Source organism: Castor canadensis, chromosome 2, assembly GCF_047511655.1.
Source record: "Castor canadensis chromosome 2, mCasCan1.hap1v2, whole genome shotgun sequence".
NCBI lineage: Eukaryota > Metazoa > Chordata > Mammalia > Rodentia > Castoridae > Castor > Castor canadensis.
Genome location: NC_133387.1, coordinates 75,797,903 through 75,822,392, shown reverse-complemented (window position 1 = coordinate 75,822,392; position 24,490 = coordinate 75,797,903). Strand labels below are relative to the sequence as shown.

At 34.1% G+C, this 24,490-nt stretch overlaps 1 protein-coding gene across 6 annotated transcripts in view; it reads left to right on the top strand.

The window, feature by feature from the left end:
* Nucleotides 1-24,490, top strand: part of Agmo (alkylglycerol monooxygenase) — a 345,305-nt gene that overhangs the window by 201,401 nt on the left and 119,414 nt on the right. Inside the window, exons 13-14 of one of the 6 annotated variants that reach the window (XR_012445222.1) lie at nucleotides 7,657-7,789; nucleotides 11,289-11,354. The exons of 3 other annotated variants lie outside the window; for them this stretch is intronic. Coding sequence is in view for 2 of the 3 variants with exons in the window: in XM_074065067.1 (XP_073921168.1) it covers nucleotides 11,289-11,354 (66 nt within the window). In the remaining variant the exon portion in view is untranslated. Of the gene's footprint in view, nucleotides 1-7,656; nucleotides 11,245-11,288; nucleotides 11,355-24,490 lie in introns of those variants that run through there. 2 more of the 6 variants (XM_074065067.1, XM_074065071.1) reach the window with 2 other exon arrangements.

Below are 24,490 nucleotides of genomic sequence, written 5' to 3'. Positions count from 1 at the left end.
TTAACAAATACAATTGACCATTTTAGAATGGAGAGGGACAAGATATATGCTCATGCACAATTGTATGTGGGGCCCTCAGGTTCTAACTGAATATGATCTGCATTTCAGGTTCCAATACTGCTGTAGGAAAATATGAACAAATGCAATTTCTTAAAGTTTTCTATATGTATAATATTATATAGATAGCACAGGCTGCGGATATAACTCAGTGGTAGAGCACTTGCCTATCCTACACAGACCCTGGATTCAATCCCAACCACAGAAAAAAAAAATTAGGTAACAGAAAGCAAGTAAAGCATTCATTAAAGGGAAGGACATTAATATGTATCAAGTGTTTATTCTATATCTGTTTTCATTTCATCCTTACAGCACCTTTTGGTGCCCATTGCTATTTACCCATAATTTTCAAATGAGGAAATTGAGGACCAGAGATGTAATTATCTTGCCCAAGATCATATACTTATAAGAGTAGAATTCAGATCCATTTTCTGTCTGTATTTTTGTTACTCTATTCTCATATAAAAATAAAAATCATGACTATGTTGATTAGGATATTAATACAGATGACACTCTTTTCTAAATACATAAAATGAAATTTTTTTAAGTTTGATCAAGACAGCAAGCTCACATCTGTTGGTTACAAGATCCTTACATTTTAAGGTTTAGTGATGAAAAACATTAAAAAAAAACCCAAAAAACAAAAACTTTGACAGAATGATACCATGAGGTTGAATGTAAGGCTTTTGGTTCACTCTGACAAATTCAGTTATCCTGATGGCAGAGAAGGGGGGATGGTTATTAGGGCAGAGGAAGTTACCAGTGAAGTCATCAGTACTAGATTTTTAAAGTCAAGTCCCCTTAAGTGGAATAGAATTTAGAAGACATAAGGGAGCAAAAGCTTTGAATTTTCTCCCCTTCCTCATCCCATATGGTCTCCAAGGTAATTCCTTGTCAACTGTGGGAGCCCCATTTCCTTCCCAACTCTAATTCTCACCATGCTGCATGGCTTAGTCCTTTTTCTTTCACTGTGTGGTTTCATTTACTCCCAACTCACTCAAGACAATTTGCCCAGTCTGGGCATTAAATGCCTTCTAGATGCTGTTGACACCAAGTTTTATATATCCTGCTCTGTTAACTCCATTGAAATTCAGGCTCAAAAATCTAATTGCCTCCTCACTATCTATGTGTGGACATGTAAATTTGAAAATGACAAGAATTTAATATAAACATAACAATCCATGAAAATTGACACATTGGGAGGAGATAAGAAGAATTTATTTATCCTAACTACAAATATGTAAACATAATTTCAGCACTAACTCATATTACTTTTTGAATTAATTTATTTACCCAATTGTGCTATTTAATGATTATTTATTATTTAACAATTTCTCTTTGAAAACTGCCAATTAGCATTACTTTTTTAAAACTTCACCTTGACTTCTTTATGGGCAAGAGAACAAGTTAGGTAACAACTTTGTATCCTTGCCAATTGTTTATTTCCTTATCAAGCATCTGAGATTCTACTTCCTAAGCCAAACTCATCAATATTAGAGATCTATCAGATATAAACAATTAAATGAGTGTGATTAGATAAAAATGATTCATTGTGAGCTCTACATTTTAATTAAGATTTAATGTGTATGCTAATGAGCTCTGTACTTTTTAAAACAAAATTTCATGCATTCCATCATCTATTCATTCACTTCCAACTCATCAAGTAATAACTTGAAGTTATGTAAGGTAATATACAATACTTTTCTATGTTCCTGACAATTTCAAAAGTAGTTTTAAGTATTGAATGTGTTTACAAAATAATGGACCATCTAGAGAAGAGCTTGCATAAGTTACCAACATTAATATAAATTTATAAAAATGGCGAGATAGATGCAACCATCATGGTTCTGAGAAGAGATTAATTTCAGATAGTTCTCTGTATGAGAAATGTAAAACCCACAAATGATTTAAAACTGTTTTAGATGTACGATTCTGATTTACTCACTATCAGCCTATGTTACATTCCTCAGATTGACTTAGCCTTTCACATCTAATTCTTTTGGGGTTTTTTTGCCCTTATTTACAGAGCTAGAAAGCTAAAAACTACATTTCCCAGAAATCCTTGTATCTAGGATTAATAGCATGTATTAGTAATAGAAAACACAATTAATGCAGTTTACAAATAATAGTTTAAAATAGTTAATGAACAGTTTACATTTTTACCCATTTATCTTTGTGACCGCTGTTATCTGTTATCACTTAACTTGCAGGACCAAAGTATGTAAAAACTTGAGTGTTTACCAAGATGTCTCTGGCACCTCTAAACAGTAATTGCATTAATATCTGAGTGTTGTTCATTTCACCTGTATCTCAGTCACAGTCTCCTTTCAGTAGCCTAAAATTTATGGGCTAAAGTATAAATTTAATAGATATTTACCATTAGCTAAATATCAGTAAACGCTGCAGCAATTACTAAGGTATGGGAATTAATTATAATAGAGCCAAAGCACTTTGGGGGGAATCTTGCCCAAGGAAAATACCTTGGGCAAAAGGGGTAAATGGGCCTCACTAAATTTTTATAGCATATTTATACAAGGATGGAAAAGGAAGATTTTTTTAACCAGTTCATATAGCTTTAATACCACTAATTTCTCATTAAAGAGCCTGCCTCTGATACTCATCATAACAGTAAGCATCTCTCTTGTTCAGTAGTAAAAAATTCACTTCTAATGCAGGGTGTTGCAAGTTAAAGCTTGGCATAGAATCTTTTGACATAATACTACTTGTCCAATCTTTGCCATTATATTTGGAGTTTGGCTAGATTTAAGAATATACATAATATCATATCTTACATGCAGAAGTATTTTAAATTAACACATAACTGTCCTTACTTAACTCCTTATTTGTTGAAATTAAAATTTCAAATTTAAAGAACATGAGAGCATTCTATTCTGATTTTTAATTTTTTAAATAATGACAATCATGATTTTATGCAAAGTTTGGCTTCCTTGTCAGTGCTTTGGACAATGGACTATTCTGGCCCTGCAGATAGTGTTGGAGGTTTCTAAGCAACCAACAATGTGGACCTAGGATACCCCTCCCCCTGCTTCCCACTCCTATCTCTCTTGTAGGCCTTATTCATGGTCAGTCTGATGGCCCACGCTTGCCACTAGAAGATGCTATAGAAAAAGAGTGGTTTCCATAACTACAGTTACTGTAGTTTAGATTTAAAATGTCTTTTAAATCTAAAAGTCAGAAGTGGTCTCCAGTTGGTGATGTTATCAGCAGAAGGTGGAACATTTTGGAGCGGGGCTTAGTGGAAGAAAGTTACATCACTGGGGATGTGCTCATGAAGAGGATATTGTGACTCCATCCTCTCCCCCTCTCTCTGTTCCACAAAGTGAGCAGCTTTTTCCACCATGCACTCTGTACCTTGGTGTTCTGCCTTACCACAGGCCCAAAAGCAAAGGAACCAGATGGCCATGGACAGAAAGCTCTGAAGGCATGATACAAAATAAATCTCTCCCCCTTTCAAGTTGATCGCATCAGATAATTTGTCATGGTGATAGCAAGACTACTAAGAAAACAGTCACCTGGAGAAATGATATGATGCTGATTTGAATACTCAAGACCTTGTAGACACAAGCTTTGCACATGATTCTGTTTCGCCAGCTATGAAATGTATCTGAAGAACTAAGACCACTGTCACCGACCAGCCAACCTTCTACTTCCTTGTACTATTTGAGGTAAATGTGTCTGTTTTTCAGTTGAACATATATAAAAAGGACTACATAGTTTTTTTTTTAATGAATGAATGTAAATTGAAGGGGAAAGTCTCTTTTTCCAGAAAGTAAAGCCAGATCGTAATTTCAAGAGGTCCAAAGAATAGAACAAGTGAGATGACAATTCTTTTCTTTTCTTTATTTCATTCACTTATTCACATGTGCTTACATTGTTTGGGTTATTTCTCCACACGGTCCCCCTCCCCTACCTTCTACCCCCTACGCCCCACTCAGTTCCATGCAGGTCCTGTCTGCCTTTATCACTAGTTTTTTGAAGAAAAGAGACAAGCATAATAAGGAAGACAAAGTGTTTTTGCTAGTTGAGTTAAGGATAGCTATCCAGAAATATTCCTAGCATTGCTTTTGTGTACACGTGTTATGACCCATGTTGATTCATCTCTAACTGATCTTTACCCTGGTTACTGATCCTCTTCTCATGATAACCTCTGTAGCTTTAAGTTTTCTGTATTAGCTCCTCTGGAGTGGGGACATCAAATGCTTTCATGTTTTGGGTTTTCTTCCTATTTTTGTATCACCCATATATGCTCTCCCCTTGTCAAATGATCCCAGTCCAACCACATTTCTGCATTTGCCCTAAAGTCTGCATATGAGGGAGAACATATGATGTTCTCTAGTTCCATCCATTTATCTGCAAATGATAAGATTTCATTCTTCTTCATGGCTGAGTAAAATTCTATGGTGTACAAGTACCACATTTTCTTGATCCATTCATCAATAGTGGGGCATCATCTAAAATTATATCATTCTTATCTCCAGCTAAAATTAATTTCTTATAATTTAAAATATTTGTCATAGAAATGTGCAAAAAAATCATTTTTCTTTGCTTCGGTTTTGGTGGTGCTGGGGTATGAACTCAAAGCCTTGTACTTGCTGGGTAAGCTCTCTCTTGGGCCATATCTCCAGATCTCACATTTTTCTTTTGAAGTGATGAAAATGTTTGAGAACTTGATAGAGGTGGTGATCACATAACATTGTAAATATACTAAATACCTTTGAATGATTAATTTTATGCCATATAACTTTCACCTCAATAAAAAAAGACTAAAAATAATATATCACAGAGGAAACATGAAGTTTCCATAGTAAAATGTATCTGAATGATTAAAAAAAATACTTCTTTCACATACACGAAAGTACTCCTAAAATACCTTAGAAAACAGTCTTCTCCATTTGAGATGAAGTTTTGGTGACATATTCCCTTCAACCATCTCAGGTCACTGCTTAATTACAACCCCAGATCCTCTATTATGTCTGCCTTGGAGCCTTTAATCGCCTTCTTCAGTTAATTGCTGGGCCTAAGAAGCCACTGGAGAGAAGCTTCCCCCTTGCAATTCAAAGTCTTGAAGGTGGAACCCCAGGTGGCTTGATTTATCTGCCCGTGGTCGATGTAAGAAACAGCTGGCAGGATTCAGAGCCTCCCTGCACTCAAGGACAGGTGGACAAAGACTGCTAGAAAGATTTTGCCTTTTCAGTGCTGCTGCTGGGGCTGGAACTGGGACTGCTGCTGCTATACTTTACAAACCTATGGCGATCAAGCATTAAGATTGTTCAGGCTGAGCAGGTGGGTTGCAATTGGCTCTCTATTTCCCCTCACGGAACTACAAAGAGCTCTTTCTCTGGGGAGACACCGCGTATGGGTTGCATGTAGTGGTGGATTTAATTAGCCTTTCCACCTGCCCCTTTTTCCAAAATCCTTTGCTCAGCTGGAAAGACCTGTGACAAGGCAGAGAGGAGTAGCTGAGTAGCGGTGGACTTCATCAAGCATCTCTTTGAGCTGTGCTGAGCTACCAGACACACCCCTGCTTTATGAGCAATCACTGCACTTACTGCCTGTCTCCTTCCCCACATTCTCCCTCCTCTCCCATGATAGAGAGTATAAATTATATAATTATGAAATGCCATTTTGGCATAAGGTCTTCACTCTTGTACACTTATGGCGTTATTACTTGGCACTGTGATGTGTTTTGAAAGAAAAGGAATTTAGAAAGAGTGGGCATGTTTGATGCAAACTTTAGAAAACCTGTGGTTAATTTTCTTTCTCCTTCAGAAGCCCTTGTTCTTTATCTCAAAGTTTCAGAGCTGTGATATTTTGCTGCCCTGATAAAAGAACACAGAAATTTTCTTCAAGAAAACTTGTTGGCATATGACATTGTGATATACACAGCTACATATGTTTGGGTGCCCCCGGGGAGGGCACTGGAATGTTTGACGATCTCACACATGTTTTTAGATGTTGAAGTTCATGAACTTTAAAGGACCAGGTGTCAAAATGGTTTTGTTTATGAGCATTGAGAAAATTACTCTGTAGTTTAAATGTAAACACAATCTAGTACATCTTAATTTGATGAAATATGTGTGTAGAATATGATAAACAATTATTTAATAAATGCTTTTTGAATCACGTAAATGTTATAGGCTAAAAACTTACTAGCAATGTATAAATTAGAAATAACACAGCTTAGTTTTTCTATGACTTACTCAATATATATCAAAACACACAGAGCAGCAGAAATTCAAATATTTGTAATTATAACACCCCATATCCTATAGTCCAAGGAAGGCCACTAATATAGTCAACGGTACACATTTAAATGAAAATTGAATTATCCCAAAATAATTAACTTGGAATACATAATTTCACAAAATATTTTTTATTTAGCAGTGATCTTTCTATATGAATCAGTAAGATTGATTTGAGGATTCTGAGCTGAAGAATAACAAGTGGGTTTGTTAAAAGTTAATGGTGTATGTTTCTTTCCATATTGAGTCAACCAATTTTATAGGAAAGAACAGTGTCCGCCAAATTTAAAGAAAACAAATAAACCTTAAAATAGCATGACTGTCTTGATACAGCTGGCACTGAGATTTTCTGAACATATACTTGTATGAGGGATTACTTAGTTCCCCCCAGCCGCCTTGGTGGATATGACAAATTTCCTTTGATATTATAATTTGCATCGTGAATTGGATCTGTTAGAAGAAATGATCTCTAGAATTGTATATGTATGTATGTTATTTACTTTTTACATGAATGCAAAGGTTTACATACTAGAATTTATAGGAGTAATTGGTCTAGTCTCATATAGCAGACAACTTATCTTCAGTATTATTGTATATTTTATCAGGCCCTGTACTCGCATGTGTTTTAGAAAACAAATCATAATAAATGATATGGGGACATACTTTAAAAGCTAAACTAATTACTCTGATTATTAGAAATAACATTTGGAAATTTCTACATCTAGTTTAATGTTACATTTTTAAAATAATATGAAGCCTACTGTTCGGTTCTGGTGAGAAATCTAAATGTGGTGAATGTCTAATAAAATTACAAGTGAAGATGGGTAATTCTTAGAGTGTAGATTGCTACTGTATTGTCTAAGTTATGAAAGCAAAAATATATTTACACATACTATAATAAATCTTAACAGTAACTGGTATGCAGAGAATATTTCAAAAGTAGTGCTGGCCAGACACAAGTCATTTGGCAATGGCTTTGCCTAGTATATATTTTCAGGGCTGTCTGCACAAAGATGCTGGCACGCTCAGCATGATTTCTATTCCAGGTGATGGATTTCTATCCAAGTAAGTGAGTGACTAAATATTTTCCGGTGGAATCTAGGCTCCATAAAATCACTGAAGCCAAAAAAAAAAAAAAAGTTGTCGACCTTTCTAAAAAAGTAATTATAATACCTTTGCATTCCACTATGATAGAAGAAACATTTCCACTTAGATCATCAAATAATGAAATGGGTTGGACCTAATTAGGAAAAAAAAAGAACAATTTGATTGTGCTGCGAATATTTCCTTTTATCAGTATGAATGAATGTCTTATTGAATTTTCATGAATTTCCAGAAAACTTCCTACTCATGAACGATGTCTGAATGTGTGGATTCCACATCCAAGTCTATCAAAGGAATGAAATCCACTCTGTACCCTGAAAACTTATGCCATCATCACTTCAGCTGATTTATTCTGCACAAAACCAGTTAAGAAATGGAACACTTTACATTCGTTTATTTGTGTTAACTTAAGCAATTAGAGGCGAATATTCTTTCCCAAGTGATACAAAATGTGAGTCTCCCTTTGTGGCAGGTTGTTTAAATTTACAATGTAGAGCTAGCGTTTCCACCTCCAATAAAATCCAAACAGACATTTAATTTTGGTGCATGACATTTCTGACTAAAATAGAGCCAGTAAAGGCTCTTGGACAGCTCTTATTGTTCATGAATTTGAGCAAATTGGGGAATCTGTGAATTTATAGCCAGGTTTTGCTCTACTATTGTTGAAAATATAACACACTTGGAAAACACGCCATGGGCGTTGTTTGTAATTCAGCTTTAATGATGTAACACTTGGTTTCAGTCAATTGTTGGAGGGCTGTAAGTGACATTGGTTTTGAGCTTCAGACATTGCACGTAGCTTAGCAATTATCGTAAGGCTTTCAATAATGGTTGTTGGCGGGATATCCGCAAGTGAAGTCATAGCAATTTTGAAAGAGAAACCTAATAAAAATACACCTGCCTTGTAGTGGAAAGTGAGCCTTTAATATCTCTGCTTTGAAGTCAGGCAAAACCTTTGGTATTAACTAACAGATATTACGACGAAGGAATAATCCAGTGCCCCAGGGGAAAGCAAGGCATTGAAGTTACAACAGACTGTTAGTTTCTAACCACCTCCACTTCAGTCACTTTGATATCGCAAAAGTAGAAAAGAATGAGGTAAGAATTTTATTAAATGCTCCAAAGATAGGACTATTTGAAAACAGATCATTGCAAACAGAATAATACATGCATATTCCCTTAATGACTAAGTAAGGGCATAAATAACACTTTTTCATCTTTTTTTAATTGTTAAAAAATTCACAATGATTTGGAATTATACATTCCAATATGTTATTTCCGAAAGATGTTTAGTTTCAGATTTGCTTTATGGATCCTTCTATTTACCTATTTTCCTTTGCTGCTTTAAAAGTCATTTGTTAATAGTTCTTTACGTATAAAAGATTATTGAAACATACAGGCATTTGTGACACTTCCTTTCCTATCACTTGGAGTGTCACTGCTCTAGTAGGCACCATGCCTTGGTGAACTGCTTCCTGCCCACTTACTTATGTTTTTTGTGTTCTATGATAATTTTTCTGGAAAATATAAAATATAAAGTCTACTGTAAACACTGATACACTGAGAACCCTGGAGGAAAAAATATTTTAGAAATAAGAACAATAAGAATTTGGAAATCCTGCAAAGAAAAATGACTATAACTATTTTGAGTACTTTTCAAGATATTCATTACAATAATCTTGAGAACTGTTGATTGTGATGTTTAGTTTACTGTAAAATAATTTGCCTAATTAATTCTTAACTAAGCTGCTTTTCTTTTTGCTGTTCTCTTTACAAGTGATGTTTGAGTCCATGGCAGAAACATTTCTGTTTCTTTTTTCTTTTTAATTCAATAGTGCATCTCTATAGAAGGTATCAAGTAATCCAAAGGGTATACATTAGCACTTGTCAGGGCTAAATTTAACATCAACACACTAAACACATTGAAACTTACTACCAAGTTCAAAGGGACTATAAGGACTCTAAAATCCCTTGTTAATGTAGCAAAGAATCATCATCAAGGTTTTTGTTTTGTTGAAAGTCACATTTTATTTCTCATTTATGAAATGGACTTTGATGGTTCTTTGGCCAGAAGAGAGTTTTCCTAACTCATTTAGTGTATCAGTTAAGTGCACTTTTATTAGTGAATAGTGCAAAAGAAACCTTTTTAGGGGAAGAAGTGCAGTTGTTTTCTCTGTAGAATTCCAGTGTGTAATTTGCATTTAACTTTGAAAGTGGATTGTTGTTGAGGCTTGACACCTGCTGGGATGCATATCCATTTCAAGCTACAAAGTGGAGCTCTGAAATAAATATCAGCAAGCTTGTTAAATTTTGTCAGCTGTATCATCACATTAGTTCAGAATATTATGGTAAAGGAGATTTGAGTTCAATTTTCTGGTTATATGTTTGGACCATAAGCTTTTCTTTAGAGTGTTCACGAAGAATTTCTGTTGCCAGAGAGATTTCAAAAAAAATTTTTTTTAAAAAGCACAACAAAAATAGTAACTCATCCATTTAATTTTCATATCCCTAGAAAGCAGCATGTCGTGGATATCATAATGCCAGAGAATTAGAATCTGAAAAAGCAAGGTTTTAAATATCATTACATATTCAAAAAATGAAATGTATTTTCACTTTGGTAATAAATTTTTGTAAATAAATTTTTATTTTGAATAATAGTTACTATATATTAAGGACCCAGTAAGTACCAGTAAGTACCAGACACTCATATGGATCCCTTATTTTGTTTATTTTAACTCATTTCATATTAATTACTTCTGGATTATACAAAAGTGCTATATCTTGTAGGCCTGTATTTTTTCAAGAAAAATGTGTGTAACTTGTGAACTCAAACAGAATGGAAATCTTCTCTGGAAATTCAAATAGCACAAATGTCAGAATTTGAAGTAAAGGGAATGGTTAACATCAAAAAACTCAAAACTTGTTAACAACTCAAGTCCAACAATGACAGAACACATGGTATTGAGATTAGCAATGAAGGAGTAGGTAAGCGAGGATTGTAGACAGGGTTGGAATTAAATTTATATTAAGTTCATTTCTGAAACCAGGAAAATTGTTCCTGATTTTCCCCATCCCCCAAAATAAAGTTAGTTAATGTTCATCAATGATTCCAAGTGAGAAGAAGTATATAATTAAATTATGGGTTAAAGATATTATTTTCTTAGTAATAACAGTAGGTTGGCAGGTATATATACTACTTTTAAAGTATTTTGAAATCATTCAGCTTTCTTTGGTCACTTCAACATAAATAGTTATGTTCAAAGAACAATAGTGTCAACAACAGTTAAGAAATCGTTCTGTAACATTTTATAATGTAGTCTACTGTATCAAAAATAATGATGTTTGTTATGGCTTGGATATAAAATGTCCCCACATTCTGTATTAAAGTCTTGGTCCCAAACTGGTAGATTCAGTCATTGAGAGATGACTGGCTCATAAGGGCACATCAAAAGGGCACTAACTTCATCAATGAGTTATTCTAACTGAAAGCTCTGGAGCCATGGCAAAAATAAATCCTTTGTTAGCTCAGGAATGTGTAACAGCAATAGAACAGCTAATACAATGCCCTAAATTATAAATTAGTGATATTTTTTCCTCTTCCAGACCATATGTTACTTGAGCACAAGAGCTGTGTATTGTTCATTTTTAGTCCTCTGACTTGAAGCACAGTGCTGATCTCTGTGAACTCTAGAGAGCTGCAACTCTGTACCAAAACTCAGCAAAGAAAAGATACTCATGGGATATAGAACTCCCTGACACTCTCAGCAAATAGGGCCAGAATTTTCAGATATGCATTTGGATTCATAGCTATCACTTCTTACCTATACTCTTGACTGAGTGACTTAATGTCTCTTTCCTTTCCAGAAAATGTCACTGGATTTGAAAGTATTAAATATGACAGTAAACAGATCACATCTAATGTGGATGTCAGTAAGTGTCAATAATGGTTATATTAAAACTGCACTTGTAAATTCCTAAGTTACTCATCTCTGACCATATAGTAATATTGGGATTGTTCTTCTGTCATTTTATTTCTGTAAGCAAATGTTTTTCAATCAAGCAAGTATTTGTCATTTATGTGGTCCAAGGCTATATGATAATAGACAATTTCTTGTCGTGTATTTTACGACCATCCAATTTAATGATAGGCTTTTCTCTTGCATTACTAAACTTGAATTGGAGGTCCTCATTACCTTTCTCTCTAGATTTCTGAAATCATTAATAGCTGTTTTCACCAATGGTGATTTATCAATGAAAAAAAATCCAAAGGCCATCCCTCGTCTTAGGTTCTAAGGTTGTGCCAGCAATTGCCTTAGGTAGATAGACTAAAGCAATATGTTAATGAAGGAATTGGGTACCAGAGAGAAGGATGTTATGGAGGTTGTATGTGGTGTTCTCTTTGCACTCCTAACAAATGCTTCAAGTACATAAAAGAGCCAGCTACACAACTGTTTTAGGACTAGGAATCTAGGTAGAGGAAAAGGATTGCTCTAAACCTTGTTTCGGGAAGATGCTTAAGAGCTAGGAGCCCCAACAGGTCTGGAAAGATTGATGGAAGGAAAGAATAATAGATGAATCAGAGAGGTGAAATGGGGACAAATCTCTAGGGATTTACTGGCCAGTGTAATGAAAATATGGGAAACTTTTAGAAATTTGTGAGCAGACTAATGCGATAGATTTATTTTATAAACAACACTCTAGTTATTATTATTATTTCATTATAGCATAATGAAACTGTATTTATTAAGATTCTCCAGAACCAGATCGTTTTCTAATTATCTCTGTACTTCCCTTTCCTACGAATTCTGTTCTGAATAGTTAAGTCTGCTGGTGTGGGAAGACTCTCCTCTCCTAGGTCTTCAGTCACAAAACTTAATTTGCCCGGAGTGTTCCTAATCTAAGAAATCAGCTTATCCCTGTTTTATGGAAACCATTCTTCCTTGCTTTATCTCACCTCTCAATAATATGTAACCTTCCTATCATCCCCTACTGTCATTTAATTTCTTATATAACAATCTGTATTAGTCTCTTTTCTAACCTTTTCTCATTAAACTCCCGACTTCCTTAACTGTCTAGTATTTATACACATACAGTCCTAACTCAATGGCTGATGAATTGTAACGTGTTGCACAAGTGATCTTGAGCCTCAGGCTCATCCTGTCACACGCTTGCTCCTTTTCTTTCTTGTATCCAACCCCACCTACTCATTTTGGTAGCTAATACAATCTTCCTACCCCAAGGTATTTTGTCTGCAACATTGATTTTTCCTTCTTCCCTGAACTCTACCCTCAAGAATTTTTATAGCTATCTTTCCACTGATTGCAAATATTAAAAAGAACATATAAAAATAGAGACTTAGTAGGTGAATCAAAAGAAAAACCATTTCTTCCATAAATTGCAAGTTGAGAACAACAGAACAAAGTTCTGATGGCATAGTCTAGTAAGTTAATTAGCCCTGTTCTTAAACTCAGAGGCTCACTTCTTGAAAAAAGCTTCCTAATACAATAATGGGAGGCAAAGCTCTGCCTCTCCAAAATTACAAATATTATATGTTATAAACTGTAAATATTGATCAAAAACAATTAAGATAATTACATTGAAATTACAAATGCCAAAATTGTTTTCTTTGGAAAGTTGCAAACTTCCAGGAGCTACAAAGCTTTACTATCTTGTTTTCAGGTTTCTAATTTTTTAATCTTTCCCAAGATAATTCCCCAAAGAGTGACAAGTTCAATTATTAATGGCATAGGACACTAAATCTCTGGTTTCTTCTTTCTCAATATGTTTTTCTTACGTAAGTACCCTACCTATATGACTGCTCTAGTTCCCAGAGGCCTAAAGATACAATAAAATTCATGGTGTCTCTTGGTTCAAGTCAACCATTTGTACTTCTGAAGTTATGTGAATTGTATAGGAACATTCAGTGTCTTGGGAGAAAAGATCACTTCTTTGAGTGAAATCACTCGTGGTTATACATGTAAGAGATAAATGTGATCGTGAAAAAAATAAATATTTTATAAGATTAGATTCAAAAAAGAATAAGAGAAGTGGGACCACAATAACCTTAAGAGTAGAGCCCTCATGCTAAAGAGGTCTTTTCAGACCCAGGTGCAAAAGTAAAGCGGTCTGTAGATTTTGTGTGAAGGAGGATCTATATTCGGGAAAAAGGATCTTCAAGAAGATACATAACGTCGAATTCTTATCAATATATATCTTTTCAAGGTACTATAGTCTAACAAACCCTACCTTCTTCTTCAGATTACATTCATCTTAATCTTAAATCAGTTTCTGTCAGTGTTGAAATAGTAAAATGTAAACAGTGAGTTGGCCATATAGATGCCTGGGCTCCATCTAGTGGTGGAAGGTAACTGTAGGTCTTTACCATTTTCCCCAAGTGCCCTTTTATATCAGTTATTTTATAAATAGAATTCATATCTTAAGGACATCACAAATTAAGTGTTCTATTCTAAGAGAGAATAGTTTCTAAGGTTAAAACTGTGCATACCATCTTACTTTGTACTGTTTCTAATTAGACCATTTCATTTCCTGTTTTATAAAATTTGACTTAAGTAGTTATTGCAGCGATTATTCATTTATATAAGTATTTATTCCTTTGGCTTTTTTTACTTTGATTATTCAAGGGGACATAAAAAATTACAGAATTACCAAGATAAGGTATCATAAACTGACTTAATATTTCAAATGTACAAAACAAAGCAAAATTTATGAAAAAGGTTGGGTTTTAAAAAGAGCTGGATGAACCCTTAGACTGCTAGCTAAAATTGAGAAATGAGATGGACACTTTCAAGTTACGCATTCTACTTTTTATAATTTTTTTTTTGCAGTTCTGCAGTTTGAACTCAGTGTCTCACGCTTGCTAAACAGGTGCTCTACCTCTCGAGTCATGCCCATCACTCTTTTAATGTTTTGATATTTTTCTGTTTCAATTGAGTTTTTGTTTGTTTAAATACTTTTTAAGTGATGTACTATGTCATTTAAAGGAGTATGTGTGTAGTATTTTGTTCTCCACTAGATCAATTTAGATAAGAATTTTGTGAGAAAAATTAGACTAAAACATAAGCTTTTCACATTGAATTTTAATCTAACATTAACTTAGACTCTTAGTGAATGAATTAATATGGATGAAATTATGTATTAACTCTTACATATAAAATTTTTAGCATTATAACTGCTAAGTATATAAATCACGTGAATTTATGTGAAAATATTTATTAGATATAATGAGTACAATTTTCTGGCTTCTCATACCTTCTCTAGAAAAGGAGCATTGAAATTTTAATATGTATTTCAGTTTGATTGTAAAATTTAATCTAACTGCAAAAGACTAATAATATAAATCTGCTTTATAGTTCTCAAGGAGTGAATTTAAAATCAGATATAAATAACCAAAGTTCTTTTAATTCAAATTTTACTTATGAATAAGAAACAATTGATAGTGCTTCAATATTTTTTGGGGGGAGGGAGGAAGCAAAGATCTATTAGGGTACCATTTAAAAAACAGACAAATGGCAGGCAGCTATGCAAAGGAGGGTAGCCTGGTGCTAATTTTCAAAGTCTGTTAAAAATATCTTAGGTATTTGATTTTTAACAAATAAAGCCTTGTCTTTTTTATATTTGGTAAAGAGGATAGATATCAGGAGTGGAGGATGACTAGAAGAATAAAGGGCAGACCTTAGGTTCTCTGCCATATTATCGTCATAAGCCAGGTAACAAAACAGAAACTAAGAAGATACTTCCAGACATCCACATGATATCAGAGAGCCAACAACTACATGGAAAATGCCATGAAAGAGCCTGCTGGAAATGAAATGATCCAACATGGGCACTTTAAGTGGTAGATAATCAGCAAATGGAAAAAACTTGGGGTCTGAAATTGATAGGACAAGGAACAAGATAAAGATATAGAGGAAAGTTTCCTGATAGCAGCATCTAAAATCCCACATATCAAGGCAGTTTTCTACCTCAGCTCCAGCATATGCATTATTATTATTGTTCCCTTATGAGAATGAATGATCAGAGCCTTGTCTGAAGACCAATTATAGTCACTGAGTGGTGGTTACCCTTGTGGAGGGGAAAATCACACTACCTGATAGAATCATTGGTCTGAAATCAGCTCATTTTATCACATATATTTGTAGTCCATTGTTGTGGCAATATACACAATATTTATGTATATATGATTCCAAACAAAATATAGTCTTAAGGAAAGCAACATTTTAGAAAACATTCAAGAATATCTGTGGCAACCTTGAGTTTTAAAGTTTCTGCCCTCTAAGCTAGTAAGAACATTTGTGCTTTAGGCGTCTGTCTGCAGCTAAAAAAGAACCTAAAGTAAAGAAAAACAGATCTGGCAACTTCCCATTTCTGTTTTGATAATCATTTCATTTAAAAATAAGTAGAAAATTCGGAAAGCACCTAATACAACACTCTTTGTAACCCCCTGCAAAGCTTCTCTAAGGCAAGCGTGGAGTGGCATTTCCACCAAAAGTAATAGACTGTAAGCTCAAGAGAGAACCCTGATGGATCTGTGCATATTCAAGCTTCACTGTGTTTTAATATTACAGAGATGGGGAAGGTTTCAATGCCCTATATGAATGTTTCAGCAATTTTCTATAGCATGAAGTTGGAGATATATGATTGTTTAAAGAATCAAAACTTTAAGAACATATAAACATTATAAAGCAAAATTTAAAAGATGAGCACAATCTTAAAAACATCCTTCCTACTCAATATGCTGTATTCTTTCTTCCATTTTTTCTCTTATCCCCCCTCAATGAAAGGTAATGGGATTTCTCCCATCCTGGTGATTTTCTTACTCCCATCTGTTTTCTTCAAATTCTTCCACATCAAAGAATTAGAAAACAAAACGATACAATACAAATACAGTATATAAACAAAAACTCGAACAGTCAGAATTAATTTGTCTCTGAATATTGGAACATTTTCTTAGAGTAAATTGTCTGTATCTGTTTGTACAAGTTATCCAATAAACAAAATTATCTTGCTTTTAACCTATACTATGAAAAACAGGATCATTCTGTACTTATACATTGGTTTGTCTCTTTATGTTAGAAATTGAAAAGAATTCATATTACTCCAAGAATTTCGTATCATTTAAGTATGTTTATTTAAACACTATGTATACCCAATTCTATCCTTTAGTTACACGAGATGGTCTTCACAGTTGCATATATATTAGCTATTCTTTTGTTTCTTTATACAAAAGAATAAAGACAATATATAGTTAAATTTGAAGTCATCAGTCTTGGTAACTTGTGCTTTTATTCACCTTACTCCTTGCTGCCTATGCCTCACTCAATTGCCATTATATACATCTATCCTATTAAGTTTACATAACATGCTTATGAGCGGTATTTGACAGTGTTGTACTCTTTGATATCTCTCTTCTTTTTTCAATCATATATCTACCTAGCAAAGAAGCAAAATTTCCACTAAAAATAAGAATCCTGCTTAGAACTCTCTCTACAACAAAATTAGAGATAAGGGCAAAATAGTTTCTGCTGGGTATTGAGGGGGGGAGCGGGAGGGGGTGGAGCGGGTGGTAAGGGAGGGGGTGGGGGCAGGGGGGAGAAATGAACCAAGCCTTGTATGCACATATGAATAATAAAAGAAAAATGAAAAAAAAAAAAAGCCTCAAAATAAAACAAGAAACATCAAAAAAAAAAAAAAGAGTCCTGCTTAGAAAAGCCTAATCTCTTTTATTTATTACCATTTTCAATGATTTTTTTTTATTCTAGAAAACCCCGCAAGAAAAATATTTAATTAAATAGGTCCGTAAATTTTTCAGTCATATCTCAAGATTTTAAACTCTGAAAAGTGGGTTTGGTATGAAAACTAAAGTAGAGAAAAACAGCCAGCTTATTAGCCTTCGAAGAACAACAAATCTATCCAGATTTATGGAGTTTGAGTTATAAGGAAACAAACAAAAAAAACTATGGAAACATCTCAGGCTTCTTTTCTCTTTCTTTTCTTCAATTAAAGTTTAAAGATGTTGTCTGCCCAAAAATCGTATGTTCTCCCTCATATGCGGACTTTAGATCTAGGGCAAATGCAGCAATGTGGTTGGACTTGGATCACAAGACAAGGAGAGAGCACATACAGGAGATATAGGAATAGGTAGAAAAACCAAAACATGAAAGCCTTTGATGTCCCCACTCCAGAGGAGCTAATACAGAAACCTTAAAGTGACAGAGGTTATCTTGAGAAGGGGATCAGGAACCAGTGTGAAGATCAGCTAGAGATGAATCAACTTGGGTTGGAACACATTTGTACATGAAAGCAATGCTAGGAATCTTTCTGTAAAGCTGTCCTTAACTCACCTAGAAAAAAACCACTTTGTCTTCCTTATTATGTCTACTCTTCAACAAAATTAGAGATAAGGGCAGAACAGGTTCTGCCTGGAAGCGAGTGGGGGAGGAGGGAGAAGGTGGGGGGAGGGGAGCAGGGGGGAAAAATGAACCAAACAATGTACCCACGTGAATAAATGAACAATAAAAAAAAAGTTGTCTTCTAGTTATAGCCTTAATAATATGTCTTTAAAAATATTTAAATCTTGTACTGTTAAAAGCAAAACTTCAACCATATTGTCTTATCCACGAATGTTAACTATAGGGATATAAATCTTTTCTTTGTATCTTCTCATTGTCTTCTGTCTCCTTTCCAACCCCCCCAAAAAAGAGTCCTCAACAGCTTCATGCTTCTCACTTATTAATTTTGACATACCTATTCTTGTTTGAAGATGTCTTCATGAGCATTTGCCATCAACAGATTCTCCCTATTGTTTCACAAAAAAAATTCACTTGTAAATATTTGTTGCCATATGTGTTAGGAATTTGGTATACTTTAAAGTGTTAGATGGGTATATGTGCACTGCATTGAAAAACAATCCTATGCAGTCTATATTAGCCCTTCTTTGAATAACAATTCTGTTTCAGAAAATTATATAAATATTGCTTCTGAATTGTCTAAAGGAATAACAGACATGAGCATCTATAAGTTCTATTTAGATTCTATGGCCAACTCAAATAAGAAAACAAAATAAAATTTGGATTTTGGAGTTTTCGGATTGTAAAATTGCAGATTAGAAGTGAAAGACTTTTTTCTCTTCAAATCTGGAGATATGTGTTCAAGCTTATTTATATCCACACATGCAGCAGGAAATATATTACACTTGGTTAGTGACCTTTATCATCTCCTTTGCAGAAGGATGTTAGTTCTCTTCCCAGTAAAGACAAGGAAAACAAGAATGTTAGTCACTATGAAAATGTACTGATTTAGAAAACAAACTTTACATTTATATTTAATTGCTCCATTTTATTCTTTCCTAATTACAAAGATGTAATATGAACTTTTTAATGCATGAATGAAGAAGATTGAAGAAATTTAAAAGTTGATTTTTCATATTTCATAAACTTAGCCACGATTTATTTGGAATATTTATAAGCAAATTTGTAAACAACTTTGACACTGGCATGAGGAACCTGAGAATGAATCCAGAATAAATAATTTTCTTTACTTTGTTATGGTTTCTTCTCTAGCTACTATGAAGATTTTTTTTTTAATGGTTTTCTGCCATTTCACTAGTTTTAGACTTCCTTTTAATTATCTTTCTTAGAATTCCTTGGGTTTCTTAAAATTATAAATTGATTTTTATCATCAATTTGGCAATTCATTACCAGTAACCTCTTCAAATATTGTCTCTGCCTCATTTTCTGTGTTCTCTCATTCTGAAACTCTAACAAAACATTCTTTTCAGTTGTATTCTTTTACAATTTCCTCCGTTCTGTCTTCTCCTTCACTCCTGCCCTGCTACCTCTGGATTTCAACTGGAGTGTTTCTTTAGATCCATGTTCTGTTTCACTTGTCTTATTTCATCTATATCTAATTTTCTTATAAACAAGATCACTAAATTTAAATTTTTAATGGTGTTTTTCAGTTCATTACTATCTCAATTGTCCTTTTTCATTTTTTGTGTACTTTTCCAACTTTTTACCCCCCAAATTAAAACTTGATGATATCTCATATATATAGTCTTTGTCAAATATTCCCAGTTTTGAATTAGAAGAAGCTTCAAATACTCTGTTGTTTATCAGGTCTCTTGTTTCTCATGAAATGTTGTGATTTGTCACTGATTACCTTTGACTATGTGAGATATTAAATTTAAGGGATCATTTAGAGAAATGAATTTTCATCTTAGCAGAATGTCATTTTCCACCACAAAGTCTTCCAATTTATTATTTCCAGCCTCTCTTCACAAGTCAGATGATGTGAATTCAACCTTGAGACATTGGATTTTCTATCCATATGTCTCAAAACCAAGCTTCAGAGCATGCCAAGTTTTGTTTGCTTATTTTATACTCTGTTAGGGTAAATTCCTTTGGTACCCCAGTCCAAATTCAGAACTGCTTCGACAAGGCCCTCCTTTAGAAGTCCCCACTCTGATTTTGTCCCTCTACTCTTTCCCCATTAATAAATTCCATTAGGGAAAAATAGTCTTGAATGTTAAACTCAACCCTCTAGATTTCTTTTCTCTCCCATTTCTTTTTCTGGTAATTTAATTCTAGTATTCAGTATTATCCTTCAAATTTTGTTTTTTCTTTTATTGTTGTGCTGGGTGGAGGTACACTGTCATTTACAAAGTTCTTAAAATTTATCAAATATGTCATATTTAAATTCACCCTTCCCCACTCTCCTTCCTCCCCCCATTCCTGGAACAGTTTCAACAGGAACTACTTTTGCACTTAATTACATGTGTACACATTATTTGCACAGTATTCATCCTCCTTCCCCTTTCCCCACCACCTCCCCTCCTCACTGGTGCTAACTACCCCCACACCCTGCAGAACCTGTTCTGCCTTCCTGTTCTTCAGTTTTGCAGAAGAAAAAAGGTAAAAGAAACTCATGGCATTTTTACTAGTTTGAAATAAAGCTAGCTACACAGGGTGTTTCCTTGTGTTGTTTCCATGCATATACGTATTATAACACCAGTTGGTTCATCTCCTCTAGTTCTCTTTACTCCTTCCTAGTCCCCTTCCCATGGTGACCCCAGCCAGTTTAAGGGTTCTATATTCATTCCTGTACAGACATCACATCAACCACATTCTAGTTTTTAGTTTCCTTCCCTTGCCCTATTCTTCCTGTGCAAGACCTCCCCTTAGTGTGACCCTTGTCCCATAATATTGCTGCTTTTGTTTTAGGTCTATAATCTGCATATGAGAGAGAACATGCAGCTTTTGGCCCTTTGAGTCTGACTAACTTCACTTAAGTTGAAATTCTCCAGTTCCATCCACTTACCTATGAATGACAAAATTTCATTTTATTTGTGGCTGAATAAAATTTCATTGTGTAAAAATACCACATTTTCTTAATCCATTCATTGGTAGTGGGGCATTTTGGCTGTTTTCATAGCTTGGCTATTGTGAATAGTGCTGCAATAAACATGGGTGTGCAGGTGCCTTTGTTGTAAGCTGACTCACATTCCTTCAGGTATATACCTAGGAGTGGTATTGCTGGATTGTTTGGCAGATCTATTTTAATTTTTTAAGGAGCCGCCATACTGTTTTCCATAGTGGTTGTACTAGCTTACATTCACACCAGTAGTATATGAGGGTTTCTTTTTCCGGAACCCTTGGCAACATTTGTTCTTGGTGGTATTCTTGATAGTAGCTATTCCATCAGGGGTGAGGTGGAATCTTAGTGTGGTTTTGATTTGCATTTCCTTTATGGCCAGGAATGGTCACCATTTTTTCATGTGTTTTTTGGTCATTTGGACTTCTTCCTTTGAAAAAGTTCTGTTTAGTTCAGTTGTCCATTTCTTCATTGTGTCATTGATTTTTTGGGAATTTCCTTTTTTGAGCTCCCTGTATATTCTGATTATCAGTCCCTTGTCTGATGTATAGCTGGCAAAAATTTTCTTCCACTCTGTGGGTTGCCTCTTCAATTTTGAGACCATTTCTTTTGTTGTGCAGAAGCTTTTTAATTTCTCTGAACTTTTTAATTATTTTGTCTTACTTTTTGATAACTTTAGTAGGGGAGTTGTTTACCAAGATTGCCACTACACCAAAGGAAATCCTGTGGGGAGGCTTCAACTATCAAATTTTGAAGAAACAAATAAAAAGAAAGGTGAAATATGACATGTCTGATAGAAAAAAAGGGGGATAAAGGAAAGGAAAAAACCCAATGAAAGATTGTGGCAATAAGCAATGTGAGAAGTAGGAAGAAACACATTATCAAAGGTAAAGGGAGATAAAGTTTCAAGAAGATATCGATGATAACCACTCTGAATGATCTAATAATATGAATCCTGACCAAAAGGTAATCAAATTCTCTAATTAAGAAAGCATTACAGAATTTAGTGTGGGCATCTTTAAGAAGCAGTCTGATTTTCAGGATTTCCAAAAGTATTAATAGCTAAAAATCACATCCAGCAACTTCTATGAGAAAGTAGGTAAAAACAAGAAAAAAAAAAAAGGTTTTGAGTCAGTATAGGTTGTAATTTCAGCTCATATTTAAAAGCATTTTAATTAAATCAGACAATGGTTAAATTATAATTAAATTTATTCGTAAGTAGACTTCACAGGCAATTCTTATCAGATCCTTTTGTTAAGGCTAGAAGAATGAGAACATTAAGTCTTCAATATTTTTAAAATCTCATAATAGATAATTTCTGTGAACTCAAGAATTGTTTCTTGACAGTGGCTTTAAATTCATCTAAGTCAAACATGTCATATTTTTTTTGACCATGTGGACTAGGAGTTCAAGATCAGTAGGGCATTTTATCTTCAAATTGGTCCACTTTTAAATAATAGTGGTTTGATAGCTAACACCATATCCAAGGTATTCTCCTTTTCAACAACAAAAAAACCCTTGAAATTGATTAATTTATTAGAATGGAACTCATGTGAATGATTATTATAGGGTTCCATAATTTTTTGATCTATACATAATGAAAACATAAGCCTTGTTAAATCCCTTCCAGTGGAAATTACTCAAAGCTGCTAGCCGTTGAATACTATTATGATGTTATTGGGTGGCAAATTCTCTTCTAGCACTTGCTATACCAGATACTTTTGTCAAATCATTTCTGACTCTGTGTTTATGAAGTAATGAATGAATGAAAGTCTTCTGGGATGTTTTATTTTACTGTTAGTAGCTATAATAGTAATGTGTTCATGTCCATTCCAATCAAGCTCATAACAGGTGTTTAAAATGGCAGGAAATTTTAGACCAACCAATGGGTTAGGAAACTTCCCTTACTTATTACAAGGTGATATTGTACCCAATAATGTGAGTGGAATTTGAACCTCTTTGCCTATCCCCACTCCTGATTTAATAAAGACAGCTGGATTACTCTATTATGATTTATTCTAGTCTGAATTTATTTTTATGTCCCAACGCTAAATATAAGCATCTGGTTTCATCTAGACATCTGTCAATGGTCAAGTTACAGTTAAATAAGCTTTTACAGTGTCTTGGGTTTATGAAATTGACTACTTTTCTGGGTCATAAATTCATACCTATATACATTAGATATAGTTACAATCCCATCAAAAACAATCTTAAATTAAGTGATGAGGATACAAGTTAATATCAATCTCTAGTACACTAGACTATTTCCTTGATTTGTGTAAAATAATGACAAAATTTACCAAGTGGAAAGTGGGAATCACAAAGAAGATTCACTTGGGAGATCAAGGGGAAACCTTTTTAAAAATGTTTATACTTTAGCAACAATGCCACGTGTGAATGTTCTTGATTCAGTTCCTTTTACTTCTGTCCATTCTGTCATTTATAAAGAACAGAAATCTGAACGTTCTTTTTACTTGAAGACAATTTTGTTTTAATACCATTAAATTGGTGTGCCTTTGGCAGACACAAATTATGCTATCTGCAAACTGCCTAAAATAATCAAATTAAGTGTATGTCACCTAATAGTCAATAAACCTATAAAGTGAGCTGATTTATTCAGTTAACATTTATAAATGTTTTGAAATTTTTGCTTCAAATTACATTGCTTACAGGTGGGTTACAATGTACATTAGCATATTAACTTTGATTAAAGACTATACAGCAAAAATGCCTACTTTATTAAGATCCTCTTTGCTTAATTATTGTCCAATTAACATTTTATTTTTGCAATTTTGGGGGGGATGTATTCTTAGACCCCCTTCTGGGTGTCATGAGACTCTTTCTTGGGTCTAGAACATTTCTCTACAAAGAGATGACTCTGCTAACCTTATCATGCTGAGTGGGAGTATCTTTATTTCAGACTCAGCAAATTTTTGTTCTTAGTAAATGTTCTTAGTAAAATGTTCTTAGTAAATTTTTGTTCTTTTTCATGCATGTCTCTAGCTTTCATTTCAGTGTTGCACACTCCATAGGCCAAGGATTGAGTTCTCCCTCTGGGGAAGCAATGGGGAACATTAAATCTAGTCATCCTGAATCAGCAAACAGGGTTAGGGGCTGAGGGGAGGGAGCGGTAAGAGAAGGACCACTGTCCGTAGGAGACCGATACATACCATTAGAGGTTATCTTGTTTTCTCTTTGTATAAGTAAAATGTTATTTTATGTACTGCTAGATTTGCTGTGTTTTTCTTGGACACTTTAACACCAAGATGCAATAGACAGAAGTGATTAGACTTGTATTCCTACTGGCTGCCATTGTAGTGATCTCTGTTATGCTTCATGAAATTGAACTCTTTGCTTGGCACTGGTAACAGTTTCATAGTATTCAGCTTGGTGTTATTTTTTAATACCTCAATAGTAATGCTTCTTGTGATATCACTTAAAAATTATTTCTCTAGATAATTGAAACATCAGATATCAGAGAAATCTTGTGTCTTATTCATTTTCTAAATTGATTAAAAATTTTGAAGATAGCCTATAATTAAGAATATTATGAAAACATGATGTAATGACCTCCTTTACTCTGTTAACTATGGAGAACATAGGTCATTACCATCTTATTTATGAAGGAGACTTTTCCTTCATAAATAAGGGATCTTAAATGATCATAAATGATCTCA